Genomic DNA, 17,253 nt, shown 5'->3' with positions numbered 1-17,253 from the left:
ATTCCAGCCATAATATGTATTTTGTTTAAACAGGAACTTCTTCCGGACCGGCTTTGTTGCCTTTTGAAGTGGTTTTATGAACACTTCACAATATGTTCAAAAATGTACTTTCCAGCATATAGAAACATACCAATGATTTTTATTTTCATAAGCAAAAACGTAAATCATCACCATCACACTATAGGTAGCCCGACATAAAGCGAGTCTTTCCTCGGTCCATTAAACATCAACCCATGATCCACAACTGCTTTATCGGTCAAGTACACATGAATGGAAAAACACTGCAAGAAGTGGGAAATCATTCATTCACTCCTTTACATTAATATGAAGATATATAAAACAATACTCATAATCATGATTGGCACTTGGCTGAGCTTACTATAGTATATGTGTTGTGAACATGATTTAGCCAAAGTTCAACATGTAGCTGGGTCAATGTCTTTGTTATCCCTGAACCACAATTCATGACAGTCAAACTGGTTCCTTGCTAATGTTAGACTGGTATAGGGGCTTCTTTGTACTTTAACGGCTACAATTGAGTCAAAACTTAATTGGACTGTTCTTTGACTGGAATGTTCTCGAACCGTACCAAACTATTGACCCAGAAACATGCCTTGCTCAGCAAAATCAGGACCCGCTGTCCAACGTTTTCTAAAATATCAGGCATGTTACAGCTGTTAAGTGTTTGAGGATGCATGACTTGACACATACTATACTGAACTATACACATAGTCTACTCGGTGTGGTATAAATCTCATCACGAGGAAATTTGTCTTTCACAAGTTTATGAACATGCAGGCAAAAATGTATTTTGTGTCTTTGATACAGTTTCAGCCAGGAAGACAAGTTGTAGCATAGTATGTGAGATCATGCATAAAGTCATTTAGCCCTTTAAAATGACAGGAGAGAAACGTACAACGTTGTCTTCATTGTTATTGTTGTTTTCCGTTTTAAAAAAAATGTAACAGCACAATAAACCCAGCAGTCAAACAAGTTAGTTTCAAAAATAAGTATGAGCCTGACATTTGCCTCGCGGGACAGAACTTCACATGGCAAATTAAGTAAAAAATAGATTTTCTTTAAAAGTCCTGTATAAATAAAAGTATGTAAATAAAACTATGTATATATGGTCAAATAAAAATTTTAAACACTATGTTGGGCAGCAACAATATGAGATTATAAAAACAAGGTTACTTTATGAATTTAGTATTTAACACAGGAAAGCACCATGGCATTAAAAAAACCTAAATGTGAGTATAATACTCCACAGTGCACAGAGAAGGATTTGCAGTTATCACGGGCCATTTAAATACTCTTAGTGATAACTGTTGTAAATATCTTAGGGATGCCTAGGAAATTAAATTACATCATTTTTTCTTTCCACATTACAACAGGTAATGTTGTCAGTAACCACAATCCATTGATTCAGAATGCATTCCACACACACACACAAAAAAGGGCAATAAGGTTATAAGAAATGAACACCTCTAAAGCCCCTAAAACCAAAGGGTCTCTGTACATTTTCCATAAACAGTGACTATTCTTGAAGTGCAATTGATCGCAGTGGTCCTATTGAGTGCGTGAGAAATCAAACGCATTGAAGGAGATCAGTCTTTCAGCCTGATCAGAGACAACCTGAACTCTGTGATGTATTGCAAGTTTAGGTTCCTTTCACGACAGCGACCGTCTCTCTCTTTGATGGACAGTTGACAGCTGTTTACGGACGGAGAGGTGAAGAAGTGGGGGAGAGGAGGGAGGGAGTGTGACCACCTGATACCCCCTTGGCTCCACCCACTGCATATTTCACTGTTGACTCGTCCCTCTCCATGAAGAGACCGATATACAACCGTTATACTGGAGGTGCGGGTGCTGGTCTTTGAGGCATAAGATGTTGGGTGGGAGCGGGTGGTCTGTGATAAGAGAACAGAGAAAAGAAGAATTTTATATTGTGGGCATATTTAAGGTCTTCAAACGGAAGTCTGAATGCAACATCCCAGCTAACAGGGAACTTTCTTTGGAATGAACTTTGGATGACATTCACTGAAAGTTGCCTCAAAGTGATCAAAAAGGTTATTGCTGTAACGTAGGGTGTGTTCACACTTTTCTGACAAGAATCTTTTTTACTTTTTATTTTATACAGAAATATCCTCCAACCGGTGTTTCGAGCTCGATCCTGCTCGACCAATCACCTTCCTCGCACGTTGTTTTAGTTATGTTTTAGTTGTTCTAGTTACTCGCTTGTCAGTGGTCAGCTGTCAAAAAGGGGCGTGACGAAGGGCATTTTTTTTCTGAAAAGTAGAACTTTTTTCAACTACATAAAGCAGTCTGAACTGCAAAACTTTACGCAGAAGGTAGTGTTTAAAAAAGCACTCAGGTTTTTTTGAAAACATGGTTCACTCCATAGAATTATAATGTAAAACAGATGCTGACAGCTTAAAAAAAAGACGTTACGTGTGAACATAGCCTAAAAGAGCGTTTAATCAACTTTCTAAACGTTCTAAAAAACATTGGTATAAAATGATATATATTTACAGTAGAACGTTTAAAACACGAAACAATGCTTTTAAACTAAATAGCAATGTTAGCAAAACATTCTTGGAACATATTTTTGTAAAAACTACCGTGAAAATGGAGGTGGTGGTGGTCTGGTGGCATACGGTGGAACAGCTACTGATGTATTCGTCCGGACCACCTAAAAAATACAGATCTTTATTTAAACCTTTCCTAAACATACAATTTAAGCTTACAGCACATTTTTCGAACACATCTTTTAACTCGTGACACGGCTAAAAAAACAGCTGTACAATAGGCAATTTCAATCTTGAAAGCCTCAACGGTAAGCTTTAAATTAAATGAACAGCATGTTAGTGTTAGAATAGGAAAGATTGTGTATGCCAAGCTATGGTTAGTATAAGAGTAAACTAGAGAGACTCTTATTAGATATTCAGGCAGCGATTCCAACCCTGTTCACCTTAATGACTATTGAGATGCAGCCTCTGTGCCATCTTGACAGTATGAATATTGCTTAAACCCTGAAATGGATCTCATCAGGGAGACGACCAAACTGTGTAATGTTAAGGGAACCTCAAGGAACAAGGTTGGGAGCCACTGTTTTATAGGAAATTATACAAAAGACAAAGCGCAGGCACTGAAAGAAAGGTTACAGGGACTGCAGAATTGCAGAGAGGGAGAAATGCCCCACAGTACAAATGTTAGGACCTTCTTAACATACAGTATACAGTTATTTACCTCTGCTGGTGGCAATAATTGAGCCTGGTGCTTTACCATAGGAAAAAAAGAGAGGAGGCTGGTCAATATCTTTATACGTCTATTTCGTCTTTTTCTTTCATCTTTAATACTTAAGAAATGTAGGAATTTAAGATTATGAATGATTAAAACTTTTTTTAACAAACATTTTTTGTCACACTTCCCATTTGCCCACATTTGTTTAAACAACAGACACAATAACCAATTTATTACATTCTTCTTATATCAGTTATTCCTGATTTAATCGAGTTTGTAATTGCACAAAGTGTTCATCTATCTCTAAGAGTAGTAATATGGGTTAGTTAAACACTAGTTCTATAGTTACAGTAAGATTCATGTAAGCAGTGAAGTTACAGTATCTCAGTTTGTATTGGTGTGTGTATTGCTGACTCACCCCGTCCTTTACTATAGTGTTAGGGTTTCCTCGCTGGGACACAGTAGTCTGCGGTCTGCTGTCGGCTCTGAGAAAATAAAAATAAAACCTTGATCATTGTGTTTACCATAAACATATATTAAACAACACAGCAGTTCTTCAGTACTTTTCAGATGAAACAAAACAATATTTCAGAATTCAGATCCAGCCATGAACCTGAAACTGTTTCGCCAGAAAATAGTGTAATGGTGACATCATTACAGTGCCGCAGTGTCACTGGCTATGAAAGCTCATGCATGTATTACTTGCAAATAAACTGATGGATATTGGGCCATGTTAAAATGATTATTGCCATTAGACAATCATTTTTTTTGTGAATCGTGAATAAATATTGTGTTCAAACATCTAGTTGTAGTTTATCATAGTTAAATCATTCTCAACTGCTAGAATCAAATTGTATCCGTCTAGAAACAATCATCAGACGGCCACACTATGTTCGTTTCTATACTCACTCGTAGCTCTGAGAGCGTTTCTTCCTAAAGAAGCGTTGCTTAAGCTCGTTCCTCTTGAAAAACACATACAGACCCAGAGCCAGGAGAGGAAGAATCAAGAAGAAGAACACAAGCAGCCCGTCCCGTGTGGAGGTATCTTTATCTGAGCGAGAGAAACAGTTTAAACAGAGTAGATCTCTGCAATTCCACTCGAAGTAATCACATTTACCCATGAGGCGTGTTAGAAGTACTGATAATCCTACCTCTCTATGAAGCTTTAGCTGTGCTGCTGTTAAGCGGTCTTACCGTTCCATGTGGGGCCGCTGTCGATGCTTCCTCCGTACCCAGAGGCCTCACAAAACGGAGGCGCCCAGCCGTTTTCACAGTGGCAGTTTTTATTGCTGTTACACACCTGTGAAGCGCAGACAAATGTGAGTTGGTGGAATGAAAGAAAACGGTGGCGCTGAAGACTGTTGTGGGTTGTGTATGCGTATGTACCCCATGGCTGTGGCATTTCTTTTCGACATCACAGTCATAATTTAGCACATCTGTGCTCCGGCACTCGTAATTTAAACAGACCTGCGATATGAAAATAGGCGAGCCAATTTTAACACATGCAAAGACAAATGGGAACACAGACAATAGAATTGCACTTGCATTCATACAATCAGTCTGATTTACAGTAAGTGACTTGGTGAGGCCATTGTACAGCAAATGGGACTAACAAAACACAAGAAACAATGTTTTGCTAATCGATGTTATAATGTATTTGATGAAAATACACAAGTCTCTAAGGTTCTCTCATCTCCATCACCTTATTTTCTCCACACTTGGTGCCCTCATTGACCATGCCAGGATCAGGCACATCAGAGCCCAGCTGGAAGTCCACTCCCCAGCAGGTAGTGCCGGCAATGCGGGTATGGATGGTGGTCGGCTGGATGCCAAATATGACTGATGTCAGAACGTTCTCACACTGCAGTTTCCCACACATTGCATTCCTTAATAAAAGAGAAAGAGCGTGCTTATTTCCCCCTTAGTTTGAAAAGAGATTTCATTTAAGAATTGGCTTTCTGTCAGTACATGACTTTAAGAATTTAAGTCACTTTCAATAAAACTGGACCAAACGTCCCAATCAGGATGTTTTTAAAGGACAAAATAATAACAATGTGAATAGTATGCTGTATTATAGTTTTGTGGTATATAATAAAAACATAAGTAAAAAACTGGACCAACATCCTACAGGATGTTGAATTGAGAAGTAATCTACTGAACTGAAGTGAACTGGATAGTCACATAACAGAGAATCTTCACAAATCCAGCACTATTACAATTAATTTATAAAAACACTGAAGGGTTAACAGCGCCTTTACCTGCTCTCACACTTCTTGAAGCCACTGGAATGATATCCACAGTTTCCAAAGCGATCGCCTTTAGAGTTCACATCCTTAAAACACAGCTCAGGAGCAGCTTTAGCCTCTACACACATAAGACACTTGTTTTACACGTGGGGTACTGTATATCCATCGTTTACTATTATAAACACTTTTCACCAGCAACTGATTGCTAACAGCACTTATTTCAGTGTTTGTAGCATAACCTGAATTTATTACCAAGTGCTACACTTTTGATATAACAAAAACTTATTTGATCACAATCAATATTACTATGATATCTAATGTATTAATCACATGATATCCAAATAATGTAGCCCGTCTTACTGTTAACAGTAGAGGTCACAACTGAGTCACTAGTATTCCCATAATCTAATCCAGGGGACCCCCCAAAATAATGAATCTTTTGTGAGGGACCCACTTCTTCCAAAAATACATCTATACATCTGTATATAAAGTTTAATTACCAGTATGTTTGATGAATAGTAAGCGTGATATTAAGACAACATATTGTTTATAAATTTAAATAATTAAACATTAAATTAAACTTTTACAATACATCTCATTTCAACCTCAATGAGTGAGATAAAGGGAAATGTACAGATAATAACTTACTAGATACAAAACACATCTGAAGAATTTTGGAGAAAAACAAAAACTTAGATCCCTTAAAACCTTCTGGAGGACCCCAGAACTAGTTTGAAAACCTCTGTTCAAATCTAAAACTTCTCCAAGATTGTTGTTTTACTAAATAAGCTGCATTTTCTTCTGCATATTTCCAAAGATTTAATATATCAAATAAAATATTGACCAAATTTGTTTTAAAAAACTAAATGAAAATTGAAATGTTGCCTCAACTGAACTTTTTGCTTTATTATAAAAATATGAATAAAAGTAAAAACTATCATAACTCTGAAATCTAGTTAATCTACCTCAATTAATTTCACTTCAAAGTCAATGGTAAAGAATGTTTGGAAATAAAATACTAATCAAATGATCAATTTAAAGTCGAACATATAACTGACTGTTGTATTTTGTATGCATCACACTCTTTAACAGCAGTGTGTACTCACTGGTTCCAAATATGGTCTGGCACTGGGTTTCGTAATGCTGACATTGGCCGTTGTAGCAGTAAGCCTGCTGCTGTTTGCAGGGATGACCGTTCTGTTTAAAGACGTCACTCTGACAAAAGGCAGATGTGCCATTACAGTACTCTGGAAAATCACATTCATCCATGCTGCTTCTGCACACTGTGCCACCAGGTGAAAACTGACAGACAGAGAAACAGACATTACAGTTTTTAATCGTTGCCATACAAGCAAAACATGCTTGTATGTAAAGAGCAGACAGTCAAATGGCATATGCACGTATAAACTGTATATTGTAATATATATATATAATCCTACCGTTATCACAAAAAACAGCATCACTGAAAAAAGTTAAAATTACCTTGCAGCTCTTGCAACAGACTCCGTACGCACACTGGGCACCTGATCTCAGCCTGCACGTCTTCGGCTCGCAGCAAGGGTCTTTCATACACTCCTAAAACATCCATATAACCACAATCAACATCTCACTTGTTTCACCAGGAGACTGTTACTCGAGTGATCCACGTGAGTTTCAAAAGAATACTGTATCTATCAGTCGACTCACTTCCTCTGATCCACAGTCACACTCCTCGCCCACGTCCACCAGTTTGTTCCCGCAGAAGGGGGCGCTGTATGCCTCGTCCGGCCGCGGTGTGTTCAGCAGACAGCGACCTCCTGAATTCAGAATCATCTTCTCAAAGTCATCGGCGCTACAACTGCTGAAGTTACGAGAACCGCTGAGAGAGAAAGAAAGAGAGAAATTACTGGAGGACAACTTATGAACACTGTCTATTGATATTACACATTTAAGCTAACATGGTGTCTTCAGGCACACAGCATCCCTGACACCAATATTTAAGGAATTCATAAATGCAAAATAACTGTCTGGACACCTGGGATTTCGGTGAGGACTGTAATATTCAGGCCCTGATGGAATCTGAATATCTTTTCCATATTTTCTGCATTCATTTTGGGGAAAAATCAGCAGAATGGATTTGTAAAATAAATGCAGTTGAAAGAACTACACGTGTGTAAGTTTTTGGAAATACTAATCAAATTAGCCAAAAAATACACATGGTGGCAATGGATGCATTTTGAAGGACAGTCAATTGCATTTCAATTGCCGGTGCACCAATTTCATGATGTCCAGCTTTTCCATTTCTGTGCTTTTTTACATCACCTAAAATGGTTCCCAGAAAACTTTATCTTTATGGCTACGTTTATCACCCTTTTTATGAACGAACATTAATAATGAAATATCTTTTTAATCATCCACTTTAAGATGATACATTTGACACAACACACATACACACAAACACACTTAAATACTCACGTTGCCCCTGAGTTCATGATGCAGTGTGGGACACCGCATTTACAGTTTCGTCCATCGTCATGGTTCATCCCGAGATTGTGACCGAGCTCATGAGCCACAATGGAGGCGAATGATATCACATTATTAGAGGTGAACTGAGGGGAGAACACACCAACACACACACAGACAGATGTAGATAAAGGAAAGTGGGATAAATGTACAGCAGATATTGACTAAGCATGCTGCTGAATGAGTATCTGTAAGATATGAGGAGAGGATCCGTCTTCATACCGAATTAATTCCACCACCATGACTTCTGGAACAAGCCGTACCGACGAAAGCCATGCCTGCTGTTCCACCAAACGCTTTATTTCTGTAAAACGAGTGAGAGAACAGGTAAGAAACGGAATCAGACATGCAATTTTAAAAGCTATAGACACACAACAATAATATAAAAAATTAAAATTAACTATTTAAATAAGAGAAAATTGATTTTCATGTGATAAGAAAAAGTATCTTACAGGATGAGCTGAGCGCTGTCATGACGACGCCGGTGGACAAGCTCTTTCTCTCTCCATTGAGTGAAGCGCCCCAGCACTTCTCCGGCACTGCCATCTGTACTGATGGGGTTCTGCATAGACCAGATCTCCAGACCCACCAACACGACACGGATATTCAGAGGCATATACATCTATGGGAGAACAGAATAGACATCAGTAACCATGTAATGATCGGATCTTAAAAAACTAAGAGTCAAGCTTACACTATCCACGTAGTTAGCAATCTGAACCATCTCATCACGCACTGCTGTCTGATTTCTCTTTTTGTAGTTAAACTGTGAAAAGAAACAAGCCGAAAGGATTTTAGGGAGAGAGCGCATACATAAATGTTAAAGTGATAGTTTTCATCCATCATTAACCCCCATTTCATTCCCAAACTGTATGACTTTCTTTCTTCTGCAAAACACAAAAGAAGATATTTCAAAGAAAGTTGATAACCAAACAACTTTGGCAACCATTGACTTCCATTGTATGGACACAAAACCACTGAGACATTTATCAAAATATCTTCTTTTGAGCTCCACGGAACAAAGATTCGCATACAGATTTTAAACTACATAGTTTAATAAATAAATCACATTTATGCATTTGGCAGAAGCTTTTATCCAAAGCAACTTAGAGTGCATGATACTATACATTTGTTTTCCAAGTATGTGCAATCCCTGGGATCGGATCAATGGCCTTGGAGTTTCTAACTCTGAGCTCTTACCTCTCAGTTACAGGAAAGCCATCACAGAATTAAGCCGAATTTCAAATTAGTCAAATTACAGGATCTTTTTTTTTAACAACAATCCATTTAACATTCAATCATTAAATTCTGCACGTCTCCACATGTCCTACTAAATGTTACACACTTTGCTGCGTACAGCACAGCCGTCAGACAATCACAAATGATTAATCTCTGCTGATAAATGTGAGACTAAAACTGGCGAGATGAGGACTTACCCTTTCATTATCCACCACCATCAGCAGCTCCACATAGTGAGTCTGAAGCAGGATGGCCCTCTTTCTCTGTTTGGGGAGATAGACATTCAAATTAGCTTTTAGTTTTGGGGCCCCAGTCATATTTTGACACCACAACAGAGTAAAAAATAAGGACGTCATTAGAAAACCCCACAATAAAACGAAAGCTTTAAAGAACCACTGAAGCCCTTAAAATGGGTTTTTATCTTTTCATTGTAAAATGCCCTTCATCCACACAAGGCACATCGTTTTTTTATGGACGGACAATGAGGTAGCGATGTTGCTGCGGGTGACACAAACTTTAATGTTGCAAAAGCGAATGTAAAGGTATCCTTGCGTTACACTGACGAACATCAACTGACTTGAAATATTCCATCTCCTTAAATGCAATCTGAAGTATGCACAAACTGACATTAACAGTATCAAACTGGAGAGCAGCCAAAACAACTGCATTACATGACAAAAAAGGTGACATTGTTTTTAAAACCCTCCGTATTCGTATACTGCGTTTTCAGGTGTATCCACGTTGGAGAGCGTTATCAAAAAGCTCAGTTTTCGTTGAACCCCACCTCAGTGTGGATGTAAGGCCCTATGAAAAAATGTATGTGGACAGGGCGTAAACAGGAAGTTAGGGTGGGACATATGAACTAGCCCCTCCCCTCTTTTAAAATAGCAAATAGTTTACCACATAGTCTAGAATTTAAAGTTGAAGTGCAGAATGATCATTGATCTCTTTTTGGCGCAGGATTTTAATGCTTAAATCTTGTAAATCCTAATTTTGTCAATGTTTTGGAGTACATTAGTCATTAGGTATGCTTAAGGCAAACATATTCATACAAACAGCAAACAAAATAAGGATTTTGATTTAACTTTAAGTTGTGTAATACAAAACTGTGTCTCTGTTTATTGTCTAGTTTGATCTGGTTTAGATGTGGATCGTTCTTCTTTTGCTGGAGAGCAACATTCACTCTTTATTATGTTCTCTGTGTAAACGCAGATGTCATTGTTATTTGGGGTGACTCACCCTTATCAGATGGCTGCCAGCTTGACTGAATGTAATGTTATGGAGATCGCCTTCTGTAGGTTCCTTTGACGACGCTTCATCATCATGGTTATTAAAATGAGGTGTTCCACAGGTAAGAGGTTCTGTCTTTACATCCTCCAAACGATACACCAAGTGCTCATCACTGGATGAGCCCTCCAAAGGCTCAATGCCAAAACTTTCATCCCCTGAGTGGATTACACCCCTAAAATACATACAAAGTTCACACACAGAAACCACACTTCAGCAACATATTAAATAGTAAGGATTACTAGGATTAGGACTGATTCAAGACAAAATAAAATGGCATTGCAAGGCATTTAAAATCTGTGATGGATCAAAAAAATATTTATTCATAAATACAATTATTGCGACTAATACATTTTTGTCTCCATCCATTCGTGGTGTAGTCACATTTACCTTAATCCAGAACACAGGCTGAGCGCTGCTGAAGACCCCTCCACATCCTCTATGTAACCATGATAATGACAATGACCCTGGTGACAAAAACTGAGACATTAGAAAGACGTTCCATCAACCACTGAAATGAAATTATGAATCCATTCCAGCAACAGTAGAAACCTGAGTTCAGTTCAAGGACACCAGGTGGACCATGCTTAAAGGGATAGTTCACCCAAAAGAGACAATTCTGTGTGTTCTCACCTTCAAGTTGTTCCAAATGTCTATAAATGTCTTATAACCAAACAGATCTCCCCCCCATAGTAAAATAAAACATTTGATGAATGTAGGACAGCACACAGTTTTGGGGCACTTTGGGGAGAATGGGAGTCAATGGGGGGCAAAATCTGCCTGGTTATAAATCTCCTTTCATCAGCACATAGACATTGAAACAGAGTCGAAGGTGAGTACATTATGACAGAATTTAAATTTTTGGGTTAAGTATCGCTTTAATTTAATAATCAAACAGCTTTACTGTCAAGCATTCTAAGGCACATAAAAGAAACGAATGGGCTGCTGGATTTCTCTGGATCTGGTGGTTCCAGCGGCACATGCGTCACCTGTGACCGATCAGATTATAAGACCATGTGAACTGTAGGTTAGACCTCGTCCTCTGCAGAGGGGCTTTGTTAATACTGTGCCAAGCTGATTTACAGGGATTTCAATGTACTTGGCACACTAAAATGCAAGTCAGATTTATATTTCCCTCTTGTGTAAAGCACATTTGAATGCATATTTATTACAATGTGAATCATGTTGACCATTTGGCTGTGCTGTTTGTGTCTCAGCAGACAGCACTGAGTCAGATATTGATCTGCACTAATGAGTCAGTATTATAACATTACTGGAATAGCAGAAATGTCCAATGTGCTATTACAGTTCTCCAGGGGAAGTGTGACCTCTGGATAACCGCAAATTCAAATGGTCTGCTTGGTAAGATGTGGCTCCTACGCAGTACTGAAATCAAGATTTTACTTATGTTTAACAACAAACGATCCTATAGACTTACATTGGAAGTGGAAGCTAAAACAACTATTGGGTACCAGAATGTTAGAACGTTAGAATTTGGGGGTGGGCAACAACACAGCAACTGCCCAGAAACTCAAACAAGAAAGACAAACTATTTCTATAGTTATGCACGGTGATGCTATGGTTCATAATGATAGCACTTTATGGTTTCTGGGATATGAATTCCCATTGCTTTTATTCTCATTTTATGGGTCATTAAAACCCATTCAATTGTCTTCCTCTCTAATGCAATGAAAGTGATGAAATGTTTTTTTTCTTTGAGCATTTGTGAATGAGGCAGTGCACGGAAAACAGCATCTACTCCACACCCCACTGATACAGTCCTTGCAAGGCATTCTTGATGACATTCCGAGGATACTGTATTAATATTAAAATGTATTATAATATTAAAATAATATTCCGGGTATGTGGTTCAGTTTACCACATTCTTTTCAAATCGACTACCATAGCAAAATAACCATGCATGCACACGAAACCTTGTTGGTCCATAAGTAGTGCACACAAGTTGTACACATACAGTGTAGAAACAATGTTAAACTCATGGTGTTGGAAAAGCACAGAAACACTTCATTTGATCGAGTTCTGGCATGTGTGTTGAGAATCCTAAAACAACGAGCCGTGCTGTAAATATCCCAAGGGAGATAATAAATGACTTCCGACTGTGTTTGCTGACCGGCCTGGTTTATTACTTCCCAACCGATGCTTTCTAACCGGATGTTTCTTGTGGGACCTTCCTGAACTCCAATTTCTCATCCGAAACGTCTGTAGCCCCAAAGTGAGTGCTTCAAAATACGCAAATAAATTTACGCTTGCATCATTTTCTCATGAACAGCAGCATATCCCTTCTCTAAAAAGCAGACATGACATCTAGGGCCCTATCGTACACTCAGCGCAATGAAACACAAGTGTTTTTGCTAGTTTCAGCCCGATGCAGCTCTCATTTTCCCATCCTGCGCCGCGTTGTTTAAATAGCAAATGCATTTACACTCATTTGTGCAGCCGTGGGCGTGCTGGTCTAAAAAAGAGGTGTGCTCGGCATTGTTGGATGGCTATGTGTGAGCTTTTATAGAAGATTGATGTGAACAACATTTATGGTGCTATATGGTCTTTTTGTACTTTTTGGAGCTTGCCAGCCACTTGTGACTTTGAACAGCAAAGTAAAAAAGGTAAAAATGCTATGCTTGTGTTCCATGGAAATAATACGAGCCATTAAAGATCAAACTCATTTAGATTTCACTCGTAATAGTGATATATGTAAGCAAGTGTGTGAAATAAGAGAAATTACGCCTAAAGGCCATGATCGGAAAGTCATTTAGAAGCAGCATGAATTACAAACAATAATATTTGACTAAAGTTAAATCTGAACATGATTTCAGATTGAATACATCCTGTGAAAAGTGTCAGTGTGGATACAAAAATAGATACCAATAAAGTTTAAAGGAATTAAATAACAGAACAAGGTGGAGTATCTTTTGTTAAATTCAGCCAAAGGAACCGAATTCATGAATAAATATGTATCATAAAAGGCTTTAATCATAATGCTCTTTTGCATAATTTAGCTTACTGCTGTTTTGACATGTCTTTGTGTTTACAATGGTAGGCCTTTGCAAATAAAAGACACTGCCTTGATTCATGCCATGGGTACAATGGAATTAAAATAAAACGGAGGTATTTTTAGAACAGTAGGATGGCAAAAATTCAGTGGAAGACCAGTTTTCGATAAATGCTGCCCTGACACCAGAAATACTGCCCATTTGGCTACTGTGCAGATCAACATGAGTTGTATCACATTGCTTTACAACAGTTGATCTCAGGCTTTGTTTGCTTATGTTGTGATCAATTACGAAGTGCTGTAAAATTCCTTTTAGAAAATACAATTGCACCAGGTGGACCTTGACAAAGAATAAAAGATTTTACCTTTCTAACATTCTTTATGTTAGTCCCAGAAGACCTATCGTTTCATACAGTCATGTGACCACGATAGTATTGAGACAATTTTGCTATTGCGATTACACAATATCGATAATACTGTTACATGCCTATTTATTTTATTCCACAGCTTTCTGAAATGCCTGACTGTAATGGGTCAATTACAGCATTCTGCATCATGTACTTTCGTACAGTGAATTTGTAATTTATTTGATAACAACAAAGGATGTATTTGTTAACATTCCTATGCAAAGGTGTTACCGTAAATGCATTTGCTAAAATTAACTAACAATGAATAATAGAGTGTATGCATTGACGTCTCTTTCCCATATGAACATGTCAGGACACGCACTGGGACACGTGTTCCCTTTGGGTGGAAAAACAACCAGCAAAATGGAGAATAGGAGAAACAAAGAAACCGGTACTAAACCATTTTATTTTGCAGAATTTACAAACAGCTGGACTCGATGGGGATCCTTACGACTAACCTACGACTTCTAATGGAATCAGGTGTTCCTGGACACTGATATGTTACGCAGAATTGCGTTTCCTGATATTGTAAGCAGATTTTGCCACCCTCAGGGGCGCTCTCCGGTGTGCTCATGTGGTGTTCACGTGGTAAAGTGACGACATGTCCGTCCATACCCTCTATAGTTTATCATCATGTGTTAATCTTTAATATGATTATATCATAATTATGTTTTTCGGTTCTGTATGATATGTTTCTTATTTATATTATTATCTTGGTTTTGTAAATCAATCCTTCAAATAATACTTCAGGCAAGAAATCCAATTTCCCCATGTTTAACGAACCCTCAAGGCATCCTAACTGAATAGGACTTGAAGAATCATTTCGCTTACAAGCGGTAGAATGGGAGTGAATGTTTATCCATTTTTTTGAAGCTCCAAAAAGTGCATCCATTGATCAAAGAACTGTTCGACACGGCTCCATGGTCTCAACAAATTTATGCTTTGGTTTAAGAAAAATATCCATATTGACAACGCTATTATCGTTAATGTCTAACTTCCACTATCCCGCGGCTGCACGTAGAACAGAGCCTTGTTTTCAGGCAAATTATGGCGGTGTGTCGCAAGTCATTTCTCATTTGCCGGACAACAATTTGTAATTGTCTATCAAGAATGAGTCTTATGAGCATTGAAAATGCATGTGCTGAAACGTCTGCTCTGGGTCTGTTTTTAATATTTTTGTAAACCTGAAAATTTTAAATAAAGAGATGTGTGCGGACTTCAATAAGGTCTTGTTAGTGTATAATTAGTGACTATACAATACAATAGTTCATGTTAGTTCATTGTGCATTTACTAACATTAAATATTACAACTTTTGATTTCAACAATGTATTAGTAAATGCTGAAATTAATATGAAATAAGATGAATTTAGAAGTACTGTTCATTGTTAATTCAAGTTAGTATAAGCATTAAAGGTGCTGTGTGTCATTTTTTGTAGGATCTATTGACAGAAATGCAATATAATATACATGACATTGTCTTCAAAGGGTGCATAAGACCTTACTTATGTTTCTATTTCTATCTACATACAGCACAGGTCCCCTTACATGAAATCTCCATGTTTCTACAGTAGCCCTAAACGGACAAACTGCTCTACAGAGTTCGTAAATATGTTATACCCCTTAGGAAAGAAGCGAAAATGTGACGACATCTTAGTCCTGTATCAGCCACTGCAGTGCTTCAAAAGGGAGGAGCCAATAGTTGCAATTCGGAACCTCACCACTAGATGCCGCTTTATTTCATGGACTTGACCTTTAACTAATGTTAACAAACTTTATCATCACGTCAAGACCAGCCTATCAAATGACAAACGTTCATCACTTCAAAAATGTCCTTTAGGTTGTCTGCCTCTGTGTGTTCATACAGCCGTGGAAAAGTGAATTCCAGTTAGTCTGAGTAATGCTCTTCCCAGAAGTGGGAAGCTCTTGGCATCGGTCACTGTGTTTGGCTGAGACCTTGAGGAAATCGTGGCAACGATTACAACAGCAGACAACACAGCATGATATACGACAGCTGTTCTAACTTCACCTGTGCACAGTTAAGCTGTTAATGCTGAGGTGAAAAGAACATCTTCCTGTCAGGTGAGAGTAGCTGTGCTTCTTTAGATGAAGCAGGAGTGGTTGCATTGAACGTTTTCTGTGTAATGGAGGAAATGTACGTGGCTGCAGTCACATCCTGTGTGTCTGAGCATTAGATCTTTGACCGATTTTCAAGATTTGGGAATCAGAGAAGCTGGTAAGACATTCAGTCAAGAAAAGATCAGGAGAAAACATAAAGCAGTTAGTGTGACAGAATGAGAGCCCCCCGAACAAATGTATTCGGATTCAGTTTCATGTGCTTCAAAATAAAATATAATTTGACTGACAAAAATCACCTTAAGACGCGTGTTCATTTCATTATGTCTCACTCTCTCTAGCTTTTGATACAGTTATTTGCAGGGTATTACATTTCCTATATTTTTTTGGTTTAAGGAAATTTGCTGGTGTGACGTAATATTGCATTCAGCTGGTAAAACTTATCGCAACCTCTAAACCTACAACTTGCTTACTAGACCCCATACCAACTAAATTATTAAAAGAGTTACTACCTGTTGCAATTGAGCCCATCTATAACATTATTAACTCGTCAATTAATCTAGGCCATGTCCCAGGTCCCTTTAAGATGGCCGTCATTAAGCCTCTAATCAAGAAACCAAACTTAGATCCAAATGAACTAGGAAACTATAGACCGATTTCAAATCTCCCATACCTGTCTAAAATTCTAGAAAAAGTAGTGTGCACTCAGTTGTGCTCTTTCTTACAAAATAACGACATGCACGAAAAAGTTCAGTCAGGCTTTAGATCTCATCATAGCACTGAAACTGCGCTCGTTAAAATTACAAACGACCTGCTTATAGCATCAGATAAAGGTCACATCTCACTCCTGGTCCTGCTTGACCTTAGTGCTGCGTTTGATACCGTAGACCATAACATACTTCTAGATCGCTTACACAATTATACCGGTATTGAGGGATAGGCACTACAATGGTTTAGATCTTACTTGTCAGACAGACATCAATTTGTCCATCTAAATGGGGAATCATCCTATTTAACGCAAGTAAATTATGGATTACCTCAGGGATCGGTTGTGGGACCCGTGCTGTTCTCCATATACATGCTTCCCCTTGGAAACATTATTAAAAAACATGGAATTAGCTTCCATTGCTATGCAGATGATACTCAGCTATATATCTCATCAAGACCAGATGATTCCTCCCAGCTACCCAAATTGGCAGAGTGCATTGAAGATATAAAACATTGGATGACCTATAATTTCCTTCT

General features: G+C 38.2%; 1 protein-coding gene across 2 annotated transcripts in view; it reads right to left on the bottom strand.

Moving 5' to 3' along the window:
* Positions 1–120: 120 nt before the first annotated feature.
* Positions 121–17,253, bottom strand: part of adam9a (ADAM metallopeptidase domain 9a) — a 27,231-nt gene continuing 10,098 nt past the window's right edge. Inside the window, exons 5-23 of one of the 2 annotated variants that reach the window (XR_013787351.1) lie at positions 10,908–10,984; positions 10,470–10,692; positions 9,428–9,493; positions 8,686–8,757; positions 8,444–8,613; positions 8,214–8,295; positions 7,944–8,077; positions 7,176–7,347; positions 6,972–7,064; positions 6,596–6,791; positions 5,502–5,607; positions 4,946–5,129; positions 4,630–4,710; positions 4,395–4,543; positions 4,153–4,294; positions 3,662–3,728; positions 3,250–3,279; positions 2,622–2,692; positions 121–1,910 (exon numbers count right to left, since the gene is read on the bottom strand). Coding sequence is in view for 1 of the 2 variants with exons in the window: in XM_079468392.1 (XP_079324518.1) it covers positions 1,850–1,910; positions 2,622–2,692; positions 3,250–3,279; positions 3,662–3,728; positions 4,153–4,294; positions 4,438–4,543; positions 4,630–4,710; positions 4,946–5,129; positions 5,502–5,607; positions 6,596–6,791; positions 6,972–7,064; positions 7,176–7,347; positions 7,944–8,077; positions 8,214–8,295; positions 8,444–8,613; positions 8,686–8,757; positions 9,428–9,493; positions 10,470–10,692; positions 10,908–10,984 (2,133 nt within the window). In the remaining variant the exon portion in view is untranslated. The remainder of the gene's footprint in view (positions 1,911–2,621; positions 2,693–3,249; positions 3,280–3,661; positions 3,729–4,152; positions 4,295–4,394; positions 4,544–4,629; positions 4,711–4,945; positions 5,130–5,501; positions 5,608–6,595; positions 6,792–6,971; positions 7,065–7,175; positions 7,348–7,943; positions 8,078–8,213; positions 8,296–8,443; positions 8,614–8,685; positions 8,758–9,427; positions 9,494–10,469; positions 10,693–10,907; positions 10,985–17,253) is intronic. The other variant, XM_079468392.1, reaches the window with a different exon arrangement.

This window comes from Barbatula barbatula (genome assembly GCF_947034865.1).
Source record: "Barbatula barbatula genome assembly, chromosome: 11".
NCBI classification, from domain to species: domain Eukaryota; kingdom Metazoa; phylum Chordata; class Actinopteri; order Cypriniformes; family Nemacheilidae; genus Barbatula; species Barbatula barbatula.
The sequence above is the reverse complement of the archived record's forward strand: the minus strand, read 5'-3'. Positions and strand labels throughout refer to the sequence as shown.